Source organism: Eleutherodactylus coqui, chromosome 10 (assembly GCF_035609145.1).
Source record: "Eleutherodactylus coqui strain aEleCoq1 chromosome 10, aEleCoq1.hap1, whole genome shotgun sequence".
In the NCBI taxonomy this organism is placed as follows: Eukaryota; Metazoa; Chordata; class Amphibia; order Anura; family Eleutherodactylidae; genus Eleutherodactylus; species Eleutherodactylus coqui.
The window spans coordinates 115,389,849-115,411,392 of record NC_089846.1 but is presented as its reverse complement, the minus strand read 5'-3'; the positions used below and the strand labels follow the sequence as shown (position 1 = coordinate 115,411,392).

The 21,544-nt window shown below is 41.4% G+C and overlaps 1 protein-coding gene across 3 annotated transcripts in view; it reads right to left on the bottom strand.

Moving 5' to 3' along the window:
• Positions 1-434: 434 nt before the first annotated feature.
• KIAA1210 (KIAA1210 ortholog) overlaps positions 435-21,544 on the bottom strand; it is a 115,185-nt gene continuing 94,075 nt past the window's right edge. For all 3 annotated transcript variants that reach the window (XM_066581764.1, XM_066581763.1, XM_066581765.1), the window contains exons 10-13: positions 7,726-9,204; positions 7,295-7,395; positions 4,253-4,343; positions 435-2,057 (exon numbers count right to left, since the gene is read on the bottom strand). In XM_066581764.1, the coding sequence (XP_066437861.1) occupies positions 1,915-2,057; positions 4,253-4,343; positions 7,295-7,395; positions 7,726-9,204 (1,814 nt within the window). In that variant the 3' untranslated portion in view covers positions 435-1,914. The remainder of the gene's footprint in view (positions 2,058-4,252; positions 4,344-7,294; positions 7,396-7,725; positions 9,205-21,544) is intronic.

The window sequence follows — 21,544 nt, the reverse complement described above, 5'->3', positions numbered from 1 at the left end:
AAGCCCAATAATAAATCTGTAATCTGTGGCACTTCACACTACAATAAACAAATGGTTCGGCCCAAGTAATTTATGTATATTCTTGCCTATTACAAAAAAAGTTCTTCTAAACATCATTTTGTTTACACAGCATACTTTTGTGGTCTAACCAATTAAGGCCTTACGATTTTGGCATACTGATATTATTTATTAATAGAGATGAGCGAATCTACTCGGTTCGGGTGTTTTTGAACTCGGGTACCGCTTTTTCTGAGTAACTGACTACTCGGATGAAAAGATTCAGGGGGCGCCGGGGGTGAGCGGGGGGTTTGCAGAGGGGAGGGGGTGGGGGAGAGCGCTCCACCCTGTTTCCCACTGCTACCCCCCGCTCCACCACGCCGCCCCCCGGCGGCCCCCGAATCTTTTCGTCTGAGTAGTCAGTTACTTGTAAAAAGCGGTGCTCGAGTTCAAAAACACCCGAACTGAGTAGGTTCACTCATCTCTATTTATTAACACAATATCAATACTGGTTCATTGAATGGTACTGGGAACTATCTTCCTACATGTCAAACTGATATGTCAGAAATTGACATTATCCATGAAGGATTGAGCTCATGGCAACTCGCGAGACATAGTGAAGGTATGGTGTTACTCTGCAGAAAATCAATTAAATGAATAGTGCTCAGGGAGGAGTCCAGATGTAGGAGAGCCCTTGGTGACAGAGGCACAACAGGCTACGCTACTCCAACATCAGCCTGATGGCTATCCAAATCACCGTCAACCCTCCAAGCCCAGTGGCCGCCGAAAATTGTCTTTTGCGGATGTCAACCTTTATGTTGGTCTATCTAAAACATGAGACAAAGTGCTCCATAGTGTAAAACTGCATGATACAACGGATACCGAGGATAGGAATATTAATACCCAAGGTGATGGTACTAGAAGCAGATAAAACTGGTCCTTAGAGCAGCAACCTTCCCAGCAGAATGGCAAAGCCTCCGTAAGAAAAAAGGAGAAAACACACAGGAATCACGGTGGACTGGACAGAAGACACAGGACCACGTGTTGAAGCAACGCGTTTCAGTGCCTTCATCTGGCCTTTATCCCAGGCGAGATGAAGGCACTAGTACCACACCGAAATGCGTTTCCTCTACTCCTGTGGTCGTATCTTCTGTTCAGTGCACCGCAGTTCATGTATTTTTCTCTTTCAACATATCTAAAACATTATATGGTTTCCAGAGAAAAAGATCAAGGTCTTGCAGAGCGTTTAAACAAGACTCCCCTAGCAGTTCTAACTTCTGACTTATCAATATGACCTATTAGAAAATTATTTCAGTTGGAGACTCTTTTTAAGATTTTACCAAAAACGTAAAATGAGTTTTAAATGCAGTAAACTGTCCAGTGTCCCTGACGAATGACCTCGCCACCTCCGCTGCCTCTGCACTGCCAAAAACAAATATAATGCAGTTGACCAATTCCCCATAACCCTCATTCTAGAAATTATTATTTGTGAGCACGGCCTTTAACAAAGCATTTCTAGATCCTACAATGGTACACGGCGGTGAAAGTATTGAGAGCTCGCACCGCACCTGATAAACGTATCTACACAAAGATGTCATAAGAGGACGTAACCCACAAAATTGTGCACATTGTTTTCATTCCCAAATTCTAGAAAATATTACATTGAAGGCAAAGAAAAATCATCGTACATTCTAGAACATTTTTTTTCATTGTGCATTTTCCTAGTATGAAAATATATCTTCCACAAAGCCCTTTTGAAGTAAAAAAAAAATCTGAGTTTCCATTAAGACATTTAGAAGATAAATACTGGAAGGCAAAGGACGAGAATACATAGGGAACAGCATATGATCATTGGTGACATTTGCTCACAGTTAATAAACAAAGACATTAAAAAAATGTAGACATGAGACATATTTATTACTGCTGCACAATCTGGGGCATCTCGCTCCATGCTTTCGCCTTCTTCTTGGCAAGTGAAAACCATGGCGGTTCATCTGGGTTTTGTGGTGGAGTAGAGTGAGTACTCTTCTCAGAATCTGATCGCGCCTCCTCCAATGCAGCTGTAAGGAAACAAGAGTTTGATATGCAAATGAGATATATATATAATAAAAATATATATCATTTTTTAAATTAACCCTTTGCAATCCACTGTCTGACGTCTTCAGACATTCTGATTGAAGGGTGTACAGCTTCGATGTCGGAAGACGTCTGGCACGTTATTTTTACTGCATATTACTGGCCGATCTGTTGTCGGGGGCCTCTCAAGTATGTCCCATACTGCAGTACTGGCTCTAGCCAGCAGATGGTGCCATTGTATAATGGCAGAAAGAGAAAGCTCCCTAGGAAAGTCTGAATCCAAAATTGGATTGCAAAGGGTTAAAAGGTTTCATATTTTAATTATCCTAAAAAAAACACTATGCCAAACAAACAACAAAACATTATGGTCTTGTATATTTTGAAGGGTTTTTCAGGATTATTGAAACAAAGGGAAAACAAAAAGCTAGTCCACCAGACTGATCCTCACTTCAAGGAAACGACATGGGCCATACACAGGAAAACCATGGAGGAAAAAGAGGAACAACTGGACCGTCCTCTTTTTTTCCGCTATGGTTCTGGATAGATGATCAACATTCGATCGCCTACCGATCAGCAGAATGAATGGGCAGTAGTATTTACTAAGGTGATGCAAACCTTCACTGCAATACCAGACCCAGTGATGAGCATATTCATGTAGCTTTGCAGTACTGCAGTTCAGTCCTGCTCACTTAAACGGGTCGATGAACTACCAGACAGTCATAACCTCCATGAATGGATGTCATTGTGTCAGGTACTACAGTGAAGGGACCACAGCTGCCCACTTGTTCTGCAGATTGTAGAGCTTTCAGAAATTATCAAGGCAGCTCTTGTTATAAGCTTCGTACTTTATGGATTTGCATTTCTAAAAGGCATGAGCATGTTCAAAACAGATATAATACCAACACAATAAAAGGAGTATTAAAAACTCAAACTTTATTAAATACTATAAAAACTGTAAGGCAATAAATCATACCATATACAGGAGATACAGGAAAGTACGCAATACTTGTCCTAAGAACATGTAACAAATATAAGATCACATATAATCCCTATGAAGTGCATAAGTCCATGCTATTGCTATATATCCACTGATCAACTTTCACCTCAAGCACTCAGGGTACAATAAGTCGTTAAATGTTCGATTGTTTACATATAGTTATGGGTTCAAGTATACTGTGTATTAACCCAGATCCTCGCACCCCAATGCACGTTTCGCCTAACTTCATGAGGAGTTGCCTACTGACGAAGCTGGGGGTATAATGCTTCTTTTATTGTGTTGAGGAAAAAAGGCAGTAAAGAAAAGTCCCAAAGCAAAAAAAATTTAAAAAATATTTCTATAAAAAGATTACATATCTGATATGTAATGATATACTATTAGAGATGAGCGAGCATACTCGCTAAGCAAACTACTCGAGCGAGTAGTGCCTCATTCGAGTACCTGCCCGCTTGTCTCTAAAGATTCGGCTGCCGGCGCGGGTGAGCGATGAGTTGCGGGAGTGAGCGGGGGGGGGGGGGGAGAGAGTGAGAGAGAGATCTCCCCTCCGTTCCTCCCGCTCTCCCCCACTGCTCCCTGCCCCCTGCCGGCAGCCGAATCTTTAGAGACGAGCGGGCAGGTACTCGAATAAGGCACTACTCACTCGAGTAGTTTGCCTTAGCCAGTATGCTCGCTCATCTCTATATACTATGAATGGTAAATTGGCGTGTCCAACTAACCCTACTCAGGTAAAAGTAATGGCTACAACTAGAGATAAACGAGTATACTCACTAAGGCACATTACTCGATCGAAGATTCGGTGGCCGGCGGGGGGGCGGGGAGAGCGAGGAGGAACGGAGGGGAGATCTCTCTCTCCCTCTCTCCCGCCCACTCCCCCCCGCTCCTCACCTGTCACCCGCGCCGGCCCTCGAATCTTTAGAGACGAGCGGGGAGATACTCGGCTAAGGCACTACTCGCTCGAGTAATGTGCCTTAGCGAGTATACTCGCTCATCTCTAGATACAACTAATGAATTTGACACAAGATTGAAATTAGATTTCTTTATGGAAATTCTTTATGCTAAATATTCTTTTATCAGGTTTGTATTATTATTTTAAACCTTTAATAGGTTTTTAATATTTAGTGCTACTTGAGTATTTAGTTCTAAACAAAAAAAAAACACTATATGGTAAATTTAATGCAGTACCTGGAATGTCCGCAGCTGCTTGCTCAGATTGCTTTTCTTCTACTTTTTGTGGAAAGGCAACGATATTTTTTTTCTGGATACATTCTATTTCCTGGAAAGGACCACAAAGTTGTGATAACTTAATATTAGAAGCGAGGAAGTAATAATAGAATAGAATTATAGGATATTGTAAAATATAAATGTTAGGATAGACAAATCTAAAGATGTTTGTACCGTAATAATCAAACTGTGATACCAGAGATGGAGTAAGCAGTGAGCACTCGGTGGGATCAGACCTGTAAAACCTTTGGAGCAGATCAATGCATTTACACCAGTTTTCTTGTGTGAATATAGTAAATACTCTGCCATATGTATGACTTGTGGGGACATCATAATAGGCACCATCAGTGACCCTTCCTGACGTCTCTACTTTCACAGTGGTTATATCATAGTCGATGACTTCATAAGTCAGGGTCTAGCGAGTGATGACTTGCAAGGGTTTCCAAAGCCATAAACTGAAGTACTAGACTAACAGCTGCTCATGTCTCCTGTAAGTCCTGGCCCCAGAATGGGTGGTATCACCATAGGTAGGGGCATGGCAGGCGGTGACCACAGAAAATGGTACCAACTCAATACAGCCGTGTCCACTTTTAACTTTTCTCAAATTGTTTTAAGTTGTACATCTTTCCATGATACCAAGTCAATATAATGTCATGCCATCCAGTAATTCCTTCATAATAGAAATAAGTTAAGCAGTGCTTCACAACTGTCTTCGTAAAGAAATGCTTGCCTTACAAGAATGTTCAAATGGAAAAATATACTCGCGCCTGGTCTTCTTAGTTAATGCAATTCCCATTCGTAACCAAAATTATGATATACTCTACACTAATTTCACTATTCTATTATACAGAAAGACATAAACCTCAACCTTGCCATCTCCACTCTTCGTCCCCCTCCACCCCATGTTTTTCATAGCTTTCGACCAACTGGCCTCATTTCTTTCCCATATATAAGTGGTATGCACTCATAACCTAGAAGGAACGTTTCAAGTGTTCCCATGCATTACTCTGTGTACCCTTACAGTTCCCTACTCTCCTGTTCCCTTGAGCAAATGCTATAATTATTCTTGCATATTACATTGTAACGGAGTTCTAACTTTATGCATTTCCTTGCACTACAGTTAATTGTAAAATTTTCCTCTGTATTAAAATAAAAGCTTTATAAGAACATTTGTCTAAAAGGAACAAAAAAAGAAATTATCCATTTTTCATATGGGTGACAGATGACATCTATCGCAGGCATCTAATCACAGCATTCGGGAAAAAAATAGAACACATACTTTTTAATTTTTTTTTTTAAGCATGGAAGCCGATGGGTAACTGATGGCTGATGTACTGTGACCATTAACCCTTTCCAATCCAATTTGTATCCTGGCTTTCCTAGGGGGCTTACTCTTTTTCTGACATTATATAATGGAATTATCTGCTGGCTAAAGCCAGTACTGCATGAGGTGACACATTGGATAGGCTCCGACAGCAGAGAGGCTGACAATATACAGTAAGAGAACCCCAACGGATGTCTTCCAACATCGAAGCTGTACAATCTTAAATCATAATGTCTTCAGAGGTCAGACAGTGGATTGGAAAGGGTTAACCCCTTTTTGAAGGCCAAGGGTTTTCCATTTTCTTATTATTTTCGGTACGACGAGTTGGTAATAGTGCCATTTAATGTATAGTGTACTGAAAAACTTGATTTTTAAGTGGGGTGAAATTGACAAATTAAGAATTTATATTATTATTACTACAACACTGTGTATAATGCTCTTAACAGACATCTAAGCATGGCAGCTCTGAGAGCTTTCACTAGGTCCCAGGATGCCACTCCAAACTATTGGCACCCTGCAATTGTGGCAGAGGCTGATCGGGCACTGGAATGGGCCTTTTCGCCACTGTGGCTAGCTGCGTAGACACCATGGTCAATGATTGCTGACTAAGAAGAGCGAGCACGCTCAGTAAAGGCAGTTACTCGAGCGAGCATCACTCTTTTCGAGTAACTGCATATTCATTCGAGCAAATGCGTGGGCGCGGTGGGTGGGGGGGGGGGTGAGAGAGATCTCTCTCTCACCCCCTGCATTTGCTCGGACGAGTATTCAGTTACTCGAGAAGAGTGATGCTCGCTCGAGTAACTGCCTTTACCGAGCGTGCTCGCTCATCTCTATTGCTGACACCTGTTGAAAGGAGGCGACACCTGTCAGGTATGGAATGAACTCTGCTACCGAGTCCACTTCATATACCTTCTGCGACCGCATGACGTAAATTTATGTTTTGTAGTTGGGAAGGGTTCAATGCATACGTTGGATGTTTATTATTATTTTTTTCTTCTTTTATGCATTTACAGCTGATGGTATGTTGGGTATAGAGACAAGCTAAGGAAAGACATCTCTCTTAAGTGATCAGGAAGGTGGTATTTAAACAGAGGTCAACATTATTGCCTTGATGATGTCACCCCTGATGAGGTCACGGCGAGGAAACTATCAGGGACACAGGCAAGTATGTCTCTTTTAGGGCACATTTTACACCTAATCAGAAGTAGATGAAGCCGTATAGGTGATTTAGCATTTTAAAGATATGAATGGCAATTCTGATTCATAATAAATCACAGTAAGGCTATACGCACATGGACGCGTAAAAAGTGGCCTTCGAGATTCTGAGGCGCGACTCACATCGGACAGTACACGGACACCCGTTCATGCGCTGTCTGATGTGTGGGACACAGCTAATTTACATTCTTTTTCAAAAATCAGACAAGAATAGGGATTTTCTTTACTTGGAATATTCGTCCAAGTAAAAAGAAGCCCATGTGCATAAACACATTCAAAGGATTGGGTTCGATTTCCAATTTTTCGGACTGAAAACTGGATGGAAATGTCATGTGTGTGCAAGTAGCCTAACTCTATTATTTTTGCCCTTCAGACAGGTTGCAATATACAATGGATTCTGCAGAGGATGACACCCAAATAGTTCAATGACATTGCGTTATTACAGTACCCATAGTGTTCAATACCTCAACTTTCTCATTTTCAGTTGTGCTACTCTGCTCTTTCGACAGTGGATGCCCCTGAAACCCTTTTTGTTTCAATTTTGCCATCGTAATCCATGCAGGTTCTGAAAAGAAAAATGATAAAAATCAGACAAATTGTTATGCTAGCTGTAGAGAGCGGTGTATATATATTTGTCTGTTTTCACATGGAAACACTTAACACATTTTATATACAGGGATTATTCGGATTGCCAGATTGGAGTCAGGAAGGAATTTCTGACCATAAATGGGGAAAATTGGCTTCGACTTCATTGGGTTTTTCTTTGCCTTGCTCTGGATCAACATTGGCTGAACTGGATGGACATAGGTCTTTCTTGCTCCTAACATTCTATGTTACTATGTATGTTACACGTGAATAATAAATAAAATAGATAAGACCATTTACAAAAAGTTACCTGAGCTTTCTTGTGCCGAATGTTCTTCTGCTCTTAGTTTCGGTTGACTTTTAATTTCTTGAGTAGGTTTTTCCTCATTAGCGGAACACATTTTTGATGCTTTTACGCAGTCTATGTTAACCTGTGTCCTTTTAGGAGTTTGCAGGTTTCTCCCTGGAAGAGAAGTTGAGGCATCCACAGGAGATAAGCCTTGTCTGGAAGACTCTTCTTGATGTTCTTCACTATATTTTATGGAAGATGAAGTCCGCCGTAGTCTGACACCAAAATGACCACAAGATTCTTCTTTGTTTTCTTGGACACCATTATTCTTCTTACTACTACTTTTTACTACAGACTCATCTGTACCATCGAAAGATTCAGACCTAACAAAACTATCTACCTCATTCTTGATGAAGGGACTGTCTTTGACATTCGTTCCACTGGACAGCACTCTTTGCCATGCTGGGGCTACAGTAAACTTTACAGGTTTGTTAGATCCTTTGACGATGCCATCAGGATTTGACACTGCCGCTTTAATTTCTTTGCCCATTTCTGTGGAGGTTTCACTATTTGCAAGAATACCAAAATGATGGGAACTGGTGGTCACATTTGTGTAGCTAGAGTCCTTAGCATTTCTTACTACAGCCGGTACCTTGCCATCAGTTATATTATCAACATCAGTTTGCTTATCATTACCCTCAGTAATACTCTGATCCAAGGTGTCTGTAAATCGTTCAGAAACAGAGAGCTCATTCGCACCCTCATCATTTGCAATCAGTTGATCGGACACTACTTGAATGACGTCTGTGTTTCCTATTAGCTCTACTGTATCCAGATGTTCTTCATTACTACTTTCATATAAGCTAACATTTTCAGGAACAACCTCAACCTCTTGAACGTCATCATCTTTTATCATGACAGTGGCCGGCTCTATTAACATGCTGCTTTGTAAGCCCTCACTTGCAACTAAGTCACTTTCGGTCTCATTTAATACATCATTTTGTATATCTGCTAAGATGTCATTGTCTTCTCCATCTTCGATTTCATCCACTGAAGTTACTTCTGTTTCTTCCAGATTTGGCTTGTCATTTCCTAATGGACCACAAACCAGGTCTTGGCTCTTGCTTTTATTAGCATCTTCTATTAGAACAGTCTCACTTTCAGGAGGTTCAACACTATCAATTTTGGAAAGTTTAAACATAATTGTAATATTTTCCTGATTAGATGGAAAACCACAGGTTTGTGGTGATGTAGTAATTTCAACCTTTTCCGAGTCCTCCTCAGCTGTGTCCATCTGATCTCCTTTGGATACCAAATTTTCATGGAAATCCACATCAGATTCACTGCATACAGCTTCATTCTGAAATGACATCTGGTTTTCAAGCAGAGAGGATTCCAAAAGCAAAGGTGTATTGGAATTTTTGGAATTCAAGTCGAATACATCGATTTGTGGTTCACAGACAGACAAAATCTTATCTTCCTTTGGTTTGTGCAGGACATCTAAAACAAAGAAAATTAGGAAAAGGTTAGCCAAGTTTTGGATCATCTATATATATAAAATTGAATGTATGCGTGTCTGTCTGTATGCGTGTCTGTTTGTCCTTTATGCGCTACTACACCATTCATCCGATCGCCATGAAACTTTGGGAAGTTGTAGAGTACACTCCTGGGAAGATTATAGGCATAGTACAACTATCCTATGATAAATGGCGCGCGTGCGAGCGTCGTCGACAGTTACGCCCCCCACGTAGATCATTCGATTTCCATCATTGCCACTAATTCTCTCACTTCCCAATGTCGTAAAAACATGAAATTTGGCACGAGTATTGATTGTCATAAATAGGAAAACTAATGGGTCCAAACTCCATTTTTCAATTCTAAGCGCAAAAGAATTAGCGTCCAAATTTTACGTACGGAATCTAATTCTCTCACTTCCCAATGTAATTTGGCACGGGCGTTGATTATATCATAAATAGGAAAATTTAATGAGTCCCAACCCGATTATTCAATTCTAAGCGCCAAAGAATTAGCATCCAAATTTTACGTACGGAATCTATTTCCCTCACTTCCCAATGTCATAGAAACTTGAAATTTAGCACGAGCATTGATAATGTCATAAATAGAAAAAGTTAATGGGTCCCAACTCGATTATTTATTTCTAAGCACCAAAGAATTAGCATCCAAATTTTACGTACGGAATCTATTTCCCTCACTTCCCAATGTCATAGAAACTTGAAATTTGGCACGAGCATTAATTATGTCATAAATAGGAAAAGTTAATGGGTCCCAATTCCATTTTTCAATTCTAAGCGCCAAAGAATTAGCGTCCAAATTTTACATACGGAATCTAATTCTCTTGCTTCCTGATGTCATCTATATATAAAAATGAATGTCTGTCTGTCCTTTATGCATTACTACACCATTCATCCAATCATCATGAGACTTTGGGAAGTTGTTAAGTACACTCCTGGGAAGATTACTGGCATAGTACAACTATCCTACGATAGGTGGCGCACGTGCGAGCATCGTCAACAGTTATGCCCCCCAGACAAAGATCGTTTGATTTCCATCTCAAACACGAAAGCAAAAGGCATTACGAGCAACAGGATGAGTGTTCAACCAGAAAATGATGCATCCGCCGAACGTTTCGCAAGACAATTGCTGGATATTGAGAATGCTGAGATAACATGAAAGCTGTGCTGTGATTGGTTGCTATTTCTTATACCGGTGAGGTAACATGAAAGCTGCGCTGCGATTGGTTGTTATCTAGATATATAAAAACGAATGTATGTATGTCTGTCTTCGCAGCAACGCGCAACTGGTAAGCTAGTGTTCTATATAAAACTCTAAATGGGAAAACCTTAAAAGGGAACCTGCTACCTGGCTCTCTGTCACCCAACCATAAGTTAGTTTATGGCACTTAAGGCAGGTGGCAAGTTCCCTTTTAAGAGACAGGTCAATTGCAGTGACTACCTACTACCCCACAAAACACAATTAAAACAGTTGTTAGCGGTTGGTCAACAGAGTCATGAAATGTACTAGGCACAGTAAATTTTATTTTCCCCCAATTTCTGTGGGTTTTTTGAGTCCACAGCATTATCAAAACTTAGCATATGGCATTTTTCCATGCATTTTCCCACTGACTTCTCTAAAGACCACAGCAAAAAGTGAATTTCCTTTATATATATTATATATATTATACACACACACACACACACACACACACACACACACACACACACATATATATACACATACACACACACACACACACACACACAAAAGCCACCCAAAAAAGGTTGCAAAAAAGAGAAGACTAAATTATAGCAGAAATAAACACTCGAGACTCTGGAAATTTGATGACTGTTTTAATTAGGCAACATTACTGGAAACACAAACCCTTCCACCCAGGGGCGTAACTATAGGGGATGCAGGGGATGCGGTTGCACCCAGGCCCAGGAGCCTTGGGGGGCCCATAAGGCCTCTCTTCTCCATATAGGGAGCCCAGTACTATGAATAAAGCATTATAGTTGGGGGCCCTGCTACAGGTTTTGCATTGGGGCCCAGGAGCTTCAAGTTACGCCTCTGCTTCCACCCCTCAAATGTTAACAAAAGCGAAATTAAAAACTAAACAATTCCTGTTAAATATGGGGGAAATTTATTGTGTGTGGTATTTTTATGTCAGATTTGCTGGAGACAATGTTGCCATTCTTTGCATTAGCTATGTTTAGCTTCCTCAATTTTTTTGCCACCAATTTACTGGAATGAGAGATTGTGCAAAAATATGGCGACATGTCACAAAATCCTAATTCATAAATGTGTCTAAATCCTGGCCTAAGCAGCAAGCCATGCCCACTTTAATTCCAATTAACAATGTGGACGTGTAGAACACAAATGGTTAATATTTATGTGTCCTGCAGCAGATGAGACACTATTTTGGAGTAAACTCTGCCCAAGAATAGACACAAAAACACTGACAAATTTGGGCTTATGCATGAACATTTAAAGGGGTGTATAGGGACTTCTAAAATAATGTTTCTATTGATGATCAACAGGTGAGCCAATTCCCAAGGCTGCTGTGACAACAAATTGAGGCCCTTTTACACGGGTCGACAGTCATTTGGACGACTGCAGGAGTGCTGACGTCACCGCGAAGGTCATCAGCGCTCGTGTAGAGCATTCAAACTGAAAGACTAGCTGACTTCTTGTTGGCTTCTCACTTAGCGCTTCCCCTCCTATGGGATGTGCTGAGCTTGAAGCATTCTCACGGAACGACAAGCCAGCGAGCGAACGAGGTTTTTTTAAGCAAGTTGAAAATTCAGCTTGAACAGCCGCTGATTTTATTGCTTCACACTGAACGATTATTGCTCAAATCTGATCGTTTGAACGAATTTTGAGCGATAATCAATACATGTAAATGGGCCTGAAAGCAGGAAGAAGAAAGTGCTGACCATAGCGCAGCACCCTGAGTTGGTATGGCAGATGCAGCGTCCGTTGAATTCATGCTATTGGACCATTTTAATTTGAGTTGGACACGGCTGAAATATCAGAGAGCTTTCCCTCTTCAAGTTTAACATTTAAAACGCTAGAAATGGCAGGCTTGTGCGCTGGAGAGAGTGATCTGACAGCGCTGTTCCCGATGCGGATATGCAGGGAAGAGCAGACAGGGCGCTCTGAGCAGTTCACAGCACTCCTATGTAGTGCTGATCTATAGGGGAGAGCGTTCTTAATAAAGTTTGTTACACTTTTTCTGTAATAAATATTTTTCATTTAGATGTTCAGCACTTTTCTTATTTAAAGAGGTTCTGTCACTAAAAAAGAAAACTGCTCTACTTATCTATTCCTCCCCCATCAGTCTACTTACCAGATCTTCACCTCCCTTATCTTTTCCTGTCTCCTGCAGTCTGGGGTTTCACTTCACCTCCAGCTGCCTGATTCTGCTCCTTCCTGTGAGGTTACATTAGGTTTGCAGTCTGCCACAGGCCAGCAGGAGGACTGCCTATCTTCCTCAGAGATTGCTCATGCGAGCTGTCTCTGAAATAGATTACAATTCCTTCCTAGGCAGTGAAGCTACAGCACAGGGATGCGACCTTCGCTGACCCAGCAGGAAGGAGTTTGTGATGAGCAGCCTTCATAACAAGCTGGGCCCAGCCTGCAGTGAGCTGACCTGGGGCACTGGAGAAGCTCAACCAGGAGAAGATGTGATAAGGAGACAGACAGGGAAGGGATAGGTAAGTTTAGATAATTTTTTTTATGACAAAACCCCTTTAACAAAAAATGTCTCAAAAATTCCCAAACAACATTGAGTCTCTAGTGTTTCCAATGTATAGATCATCCATCATCCTAAGTAAACAGCAGGTAAAGTAGTCCATGTAATTTTCCATCTTTTCAGATGGAACTATAAATGACAAACTTTGCAGTCCTGATCTGTATTTTTCTCTTTAAAGGGGTTGTCCCGCGAAACAAAGTGGGTCTATACACTTCTGTATGGCCATATTAATGCACTTTGTAATGTACATTGTTCATTAATTATGAGCCATACAGAAGTTATCAAAAGTTATTCACTTACCTGTTCCGTTGCTAGCGTCCTCGTCTCCATGGTGCCCGTCTAATTTTCAGCGTCTAATGGCCAAATTAGACGCGCTTGCGCAGTCCGGGTCTTCTCCTTTTTCAATGGGGCTCCGTGTAGCTCCGCCCCGTCACGTGCCGATTCCAGCCAATCAGGAGGCAGGAATCGGCAATGGACCGCACAGAAGCCCTGCGGTCCACCGAGGGAGAAGATCCCGACGGCCATCTTCAGCAAGTAAGTAAGAAGTCACCGGAGTGTGGGGATTCAGGTAAGCGCTGTGCGGTGTTCTTTTTTAACCCCTGCATCGGGGTTGTCTCACGCCGAACGGGGGGGGGGGGGGGGGGGTTGAAAAAAAAACAAAAAAACGTTTCGGCGCGGGACAACCCCTTTAACTTTGTATCTTTGTGAACAGTCAGTTGTACTGTACTTTGAATGAGCTCAATCCACACTTCTGTGAATACTGTACTTTACCCCCCCATACATGTACAACAACTTTATATCACAATATAATGTAGAAATACAATAGCAAAGATTATAAACAGTCAGCCAGATACATTTAGATACATGCCTTCTGATTATTACATGGGTTACTACTTTGCTCTCTCTTGTGACTCAGGTCACTCTGACACAGATGTATTTTTTCCGCAATTACCACGGCATTTTGAACGTCATTGTAAACGTGGTATAACGTTACCATTGATTTCAATGGAGCCTCACAGACGTCCTCGAACTCTGCACTTTCAGGCAGCATGATTTTCGAGTGCCGTCTGTTCTATTTTTTGCATTTAGTGCACCTCACCAATGATCGGGTGTGCTAAAACTGCTTTTGGAGGCAGGAACGCTACTCTGAAAATTAAAGTAAAATCGCAGCATCAGCCTCCCACTTATTCTTAATTGAGGATTGATTCTGTAAGTTTAAATTTCCTTGTGTATAATTGTATAACTGTGATATCTTCCCTGCTGTAGTGGATGCTGTCATTGAAAGGAAGGGGAGAGATGATCGCTCTAACCGTTGCGTCCAATTTGTCACACAAAGTGCGATCGCCCTATCAAGATCGTGAGCATGCAGTCGCCAGACTACAGGTGGATTTGTAACCAGCTTTCACAGGGTCCTGCCACATGCAGACCGAAAGCACAAATCACCCCCTGATCCAACCTAATGCACTCCAGCACTCTACAATGTCGTTCACATACACGCTGCCACAACCAACTTTTATATCACAGGTAAGCTGGAATCAGGACTGAATTATGAACACTATCTTCGGAGTTTATGATAAGTTTTAAAAACGGACAAGGCTTGACTAATAAATTGCAGATTTATTCTAAAAAACACTAGCAGTGCAAATATATGTATACATACACACATATACAAAGAATATACAAAAAGGGTGTTACACAAGGAGTATAAGCATATGCAGGCATACATACAAAAACAGTATTTTAAAATAACAGGAAAGAACATAAAAGAAAGATACCAGATTTGGGATATCTGGCCCAAAGTTCTGATTCATGCAGAGTCACTGAAACAAATGGGAACAACCTTGCGCCGAGGCGTATCTCTGAGACACTTAGTTTTAAAATTTCCACAGAACGGCTTCCCTTATCCACTTTACCTCAATTCACTTTTTCTCCTCCCCTATCCCCCCCCCCCCTTCCCTCATGATTCCTGATTTAGTTTACTTTTAAAATAATATCTATAAACAAAAACACTGGCATGCTTGCAAATAGTGTTTTCATATTCATTCATGGATATACTGCTTATTTTACTCGAATGTTGTGACCTGATAAGTTCGGATTTCATAGTGCTAATTGTCTAGACATGCGTGCCCCTCCACGGATACCGAATTTCAAATGTCTCTGTTAAATGAAAAGTTACAAATAAAGAATTTATGAAAACATTTTTTTTTCACAGAAAACACTCCCACCCCTCCCCCCGCCCCCTCTGAGGTCATTCAGAGAAGAGTGGGGTAAATGCATATGGACCTGTGGAAAACCATAATTTCCCATTTTGGCCATATCTTCACAGAAGATCTTCCGATCTAAAATATATGCCTGTCATATTTCCGGTCATGATTTTATCTATTCAATGATATCAAACATGACCGGCAAATTATAACCAGGTAAGCAGATATGTCATTTGGGAGTGTTCTGGGCCACGCGACCCCAATGTGTTGATGTGCATTGTGTTTAGGTGCGCTTTGTTCAGCTGGCCCGCCCGATTCTGAAAATATAATTTTATATCGGGCTAGGACCTTCACACAACCAATAATCCTTATTAAAGGATTTTTCCATAATTGGAATTTCGACTCCACAATGCCTGCCAGAATCCAACTCATGGGTGGATGACTTTCCATAGACTTCATTAACAATCACATGGACACACATGTGGTTTACTTATGCTAATTCTACACCAACAGATGCAGGTGGGAGGGGAATGAAGGGAGTCATTTACTCACATCACAGCTTTTGTCCAGAGAAAGGTGAGACGATGGCTATTTTAAATGAGAATGTCAACAGAAAGGTGTGAGGAAGTGGTTGAAGGGTCAACTGAACCTACCAGTGCTATCTAACTACATACAAAATGGACGAAGATATAGCTAGGCCTGACACACACACACACAAAAAAATGGCTGATGACCCACCAGTCTGTAGATCACAAATGCCATACCTATAATGTCAGTCCATATAAAATTTGCAGTCTTCATTTCCCTAGAGCTTGCCGCCGTCTGGTATGCATATCTAAACTGCAAGTACCTATAAAACTGTGTGCGGTAAATCATAAGCACTTTCTAGGTGATCGATTGTCTTTATCATTTAGCATGTGAAGAATAAATAAAATTACATTTATTTCATAAATGTCATTTTCATGACAGTTTGCTTTGTTTCAAGTAGGGAAAACTGGGGAGACACATCCCAAATTTTATAGCACTAGTTCTGTGTTCATCAATACCCCCCCCCCCTTGTAGCCCCAATGCACTTATAAAAGAGACATGGCTAGGCCTATAATGGAGGGAACATCCAATGGATTTCAAGGCACATCTGAATAAATTCCTGGCCCCATTGCTCACTTATGCAGAAAAAGTAAAATCGACTTCCTAAAAATAATCTCCCTCCTCCCGCTCTTTTGGCATTTCCTAAATTTTAGATAGAAGTAATAATGTAAAAAAACTGTCTGGTAGGTCTTAAAAGAGGGGTAGGCCTAGTTGGGATGGGCACACGGGGCAATAAAACCTCCTCCCACACCCTCGCACTGATTGCAGATGTATCTGTGTCAATGGCCTGACCACTTCTCAGATCTGTAATGTATGTGCAGCCTGTCTGCACTTGAGGTATAACAGCCAACATATGCCCAGTTTTCTCCCACTCTTCAAAAGAAGTGTTTTTTAACCCCTTAAGGACCAAGCTGTTTTGTACCTTAAGGACCAGACACTTTTTAGGGATTTTACCCATGTGGCGGTTTTACTGCTCAATTTCTTTTCCTTTAGCTACCAAAATTATTTTTGCTGCGTTTTTTTTTTTCTGTGACATATAGGACTATTTTTTTATATCTTTTTCATTGACACTTTCTTCCATTTTTTAAGTTTTATTGGAGGTAAAAAGCTAAAAAAAAATCATTTAACATTTATAATTTTTTTTAAATTATTTTTGTATTTACACTAAAATAAAGTATGGGAACGGGTTCCTCTATTTGTTTTGGACGTTTTGATATATAGTATGTATGGTTTTGGTTTACAGGGCGCATATGGCGACTGTTTTTGTTGGCGTCTGCTTTGTGTTATTCTCTTTCTTTTGTATGTATTGTTGTTTTATTCTGTTATTTTGTTTTACTTATTTATGTAATTGTGTTTTTTACTATCTATGTCCACCATGACGTCATATAAGACCTCTGAGGGACATTCACATATATTTTTTTTCTTTATTTGACACTTTCCCACTGTAGCTGGGGCGTCCATAGGAGCCCTAGTTACAGGGGAAAGCAACCCCTGTGGTGACATTAGTCACCTGCAGAGCTGCCAGGGTCTAGTCTGACCCTCCAGCTCTGCTGTAGCAGGGAATCCCAGGAGGTCACATGACCGTAGTGAAAGTACATGTTACTTTCACTTTCCCATACAGTGCTCATTGAGAACTGTATATCGGGGGAGCAGAAGGCAGGAAGGGTTAAAAACCCCTCCTGCCTTCTGCTCCGGGTTATCAGCTGTCACTAACAGCTTATAACCCGTTCCTGCCCTCTGACTGATTGCAGAGGCAGGAGACTTAGAGCACCACCGTAATTTTACTATCAGCGGTGCTCTAAGCCCAGGACCAGCGGCCGTAAATTTACTGTGGCTGGTCCTAAACTGGTTAAAAACACTTTTGTTGTTTGCAGTTTCTAAGGCTACTGAGTCAGCATTTCCTGAGCCTCTTTCCAATTGGTTAGTGTTTCGGGTGTGCCATTATCCACAAATATAGACTCAGTGTCAATCGCTTTTGAAATTCCCGTCCCAAAACACTGCGTCTCTGTTTGACTTGTGTTATATTTTGAATAAGAATGCCTCTAAGATAGGCCTTCATGGTTTCCCATCTTGTAAACACATTTGTCGTCCCACAGTTCAGTATGAAATATTTGTCTATTAATCCCAATATGTTTGAGCAGTGTAACATTTAACCAGAATGTATTCAGCTTCCATAGTGGCCGTCCAATTCTGCATCTATTTGCATGCCCATGTCAGAGGTGTAACTTGAAGCTTCTGGGCCCCGATGCAAAACTTGTAACAGGGCCCCCAACTATAATGCTTTACTCATAGTACTGGGTTCCCTATATGGAGAAGAGAGGCCTTATGGGCCCCCTAAGGCTCCTGGGCCCGGGTGCAACCGCATGCCCTACCCCCTCTATAGTTACGCCCCTGCCCTATGTCCATCAGTATAGGCGAGTGATCTGAAAGCAATCTGGACAAATATGTGACGGTCAACACACAGTTATGCATCAAAGGATTGACTGCTGCATTATGTATGTTTAATCCATTTTTATTGAATTTTCACATAAAATATTCATCATCAAGAGGGTCACACAGGACCATATTAACAAAACACAAATATAGAATATAACATGTAGTATATACATTCGTAAAGGTCTGCGGGCCATAACCTGCAGATAGCTTACCCCCACTATCACGAAGTAGAGTAATAGAGAAGAAAGTAGCTAGTAATCCACAGGCAATTGGGAATGGGATGAAGAACTATCCCATTGATACGATTTAAAAGGGAGACTCAAGTCTTCCATTTATAGTTGTAGTGAACAGAAAGAAGGAAGAAAATATAGAAGAGAACTGATTTAAAGAGAGAAAAAGATGGGGGTGGAGGCGGGAGAGAAAGCCGTAACGCAATGCTGACGGCGAAATCACTACAAAACCCGCGGCTAAAGGTGCCTCATATAGTGCTGGGCTGTTTAGCTCTGTTGTAGAAATCAAGAGAAGTGCACTACTGTTGGTGCTATGCGTCTGCTTTCCACCTGCAGAGGATATTGGGAGAGTAGTGGGGCTGGGAGAGTTTTATTGCTGAGTGCAGAAGAACACCTGTGCAGAGGTGCCAGATACCTGTAGCTCCATATTAGTGAGCTGTAGACAGCTGCCAGGGATCTCACTCCCCCATCTGCCCCTCAGCCTTCTGCACTCTCCAGCCACTGGACAGTGCTGGGTACTCTCTTCCCCTCCTTCTCATCTCCTCCGGTGGGACTGCAGCTTGTTCATGCTGCCGCTGAGCACAGTGCTCATTACCCTGCTCAGCTGACTGCGCTGTGTCCGCAGGCTTCATCCTCTCTGCTGCAAGGGAATCCCTAGTGTCTCCCTCTGGGAAAGTTTATTCCAGTGGGTGCTTGGCTGCCATCTTTGTGAGGGGCTGCTGCTCCCTTAAAATTGCTGCTGACTGGAGAGGAAGTGCTCCATTCCCCACAAGGTTGGTGTTCTTGCCGGAGAGGGGGTGAGTAGAGAAGCCTTCTTCGTGCGGCTGCCCATTAGTTGGGCTAGAAATGCCTTGGCTTTGCTGATGCTTGTCTTGATGTCCCTTAGTAGAGTTGGGAGAAGAGGACTTGTGCAACTTCACTACTCTATAGCCAGGCCACGCCCCCTCGCGCGATATGTGCTGAGGATGACTGTATATTTCTCAGCCATTTATAAAATATATATATATATTGGAGTAAATAGTTACATTCCAGACGACCTCCTAGGCAGGCGATCCCCAGGGCACTGAGAAGGTTAGCTGATCAAATTTGGCTAGTATACACGAGAGAAAGCAAAACAAACAAAAACAACCCCTAAAGTAGAACCTATAAACCTGTACAAGCCCTAACAGGTCTGGGTGCCAGTCCTCCGTAAGTCGAGAAGTGGAGAACAGTTTAACTTCAAAATAATCGTTAATCATTCGCAGTTCTTTACTGCTCCGCCAGGTATCCCAGGTGTAGTATCCTGATTACATTTCTTAGATCATCAGTTACCGCCCGAGTTAGCATGTCTCTGGGATGGCCGAGCTTCATTTCACAGGTGATTTTCATTATGATCCAACCAATTAGCAGCAGCTTTTGGATCATCAAAAAAATGTGTTTCTCCTAGTAATCTGGCAGGGTATAACTGAAATATGTAGAGTACGCAGGCGTCTTTTTATTTCTTGAAAGGTTGCGAGTTTTTTCTGGACCTCTGCCAAAAAATCCGGAAAGAATTTAATTTTTGCGCCATTAAGAGTTTGTTACATTTATATCACATCTAGATAACTTTGTATCAAAGCTGTAAGTGGATCTATGTTTGGGAACATTGGACAAAGGCTACCAAAACACAACAGGACTTTAGGGCATAAATAGATGGGGGCCGAATTTGGAGATTCATTTTTGATGGATGAATAATAAAAATACAAGTAGGATAATGGAAAATAGAACCTATTGTTAAAATGTCTCATATGTAGAGATGAGCGAGTATACTCGCTAAGGCACATTACTTGAGCGAGTAGTGCCTTAGCCGAGTATCTCCCTGCTCGTCTCTAAGGATTCAGGGGCCGGCGGTGGCGGGCGGGGAGCGGCGGGGGAGAGCGGGGAGGAACAGAGGGGAGATCTCTCTCTCCCTCTCCCCCCCCCCCCCCCCTCCCCTCCGTTCCTCCCCGCTCTCCCCCGCCGCTCCCCGGCCCCCGAATCTTTAGAGACGAGCGGGGAGATACTCGGCTAAGGCAGTAGTCACTCGAGTAGTTAGCCTTAGCGAGTATACTCGCTCATCTCTACTCATATGTAAGTTAGTGATTGTTTGGCGGTGGATACAGGGTTGAAAGGTATAAAAGGCTTATGCAACATAACAGAATGATCAGCGTTAATAGAAACTTGATAGAATAATTAAGATAATTTTTTAAAATGCTAAAATCAATACTAAATAGAAATGCTAAAATGGTAATAATGATGCAAGGCATGTGAGAGACGTATACAGGAATATCTGTGTATATATAAAAGTATGTAAAAATATTGAAATTATATAGCCTATGTATTATAATGAAGTGAGATTGATAATGGCGTAGGATTCCTCATTACGATAATTAATTACATATTATGGATGTATATTTCTCGAATTAATTATTTTCCCAGACTTCGTTCAAACCCATTGGGACGAGGGTATTAAGTTTATAGATCCAGTAGATCTTCCTTTTTTTGAGCATACAATCTCCCTGGGACTCCGACTGGATTTGCTCTATTGCTACTTTTGAAAAAGTATCAAAATTGCTATTATGTTTCAGTCTTGTGTGTCTGGAGACGCTGGGTTTTAAAAAGCTATTTGTAGCATTGGATTTATGCTTCTTGATCCTCCTCGTTGTCTGACCTACATATTGAAGGTGGCATGGGCATTGTAGCGTAGATCCAACATTACAAATAGCTTTTTAAACCATAGTGTCTCAAGACACGCAACACTGAAACAGAATGGCAATGCCGATGCTTTTTCAAGGGTAGCAAGCAAACAAATTCCTGTCCCAGGGAGATTCAGTGTGCGATCAAAAAAAGGGAGATGTACTGGATCTATAAACTTAATACCCTCGTCCCAATGGGTTTGAATGAAGCCTGGGAAAATATTTAATTAGAGAAATATACATCCACAATATGTAATTACCGTCATGAGGAATCCGACACAGTTATCAACATCACTTCATTATTATACATGGGGGAAAAAAAAAATTATATATATGGTATATATAAAATATAATTTTAATATACTCCTATACACCCATCTATTCCTAAACACGTCTCTCCCATCCCTTGCATCATCATTA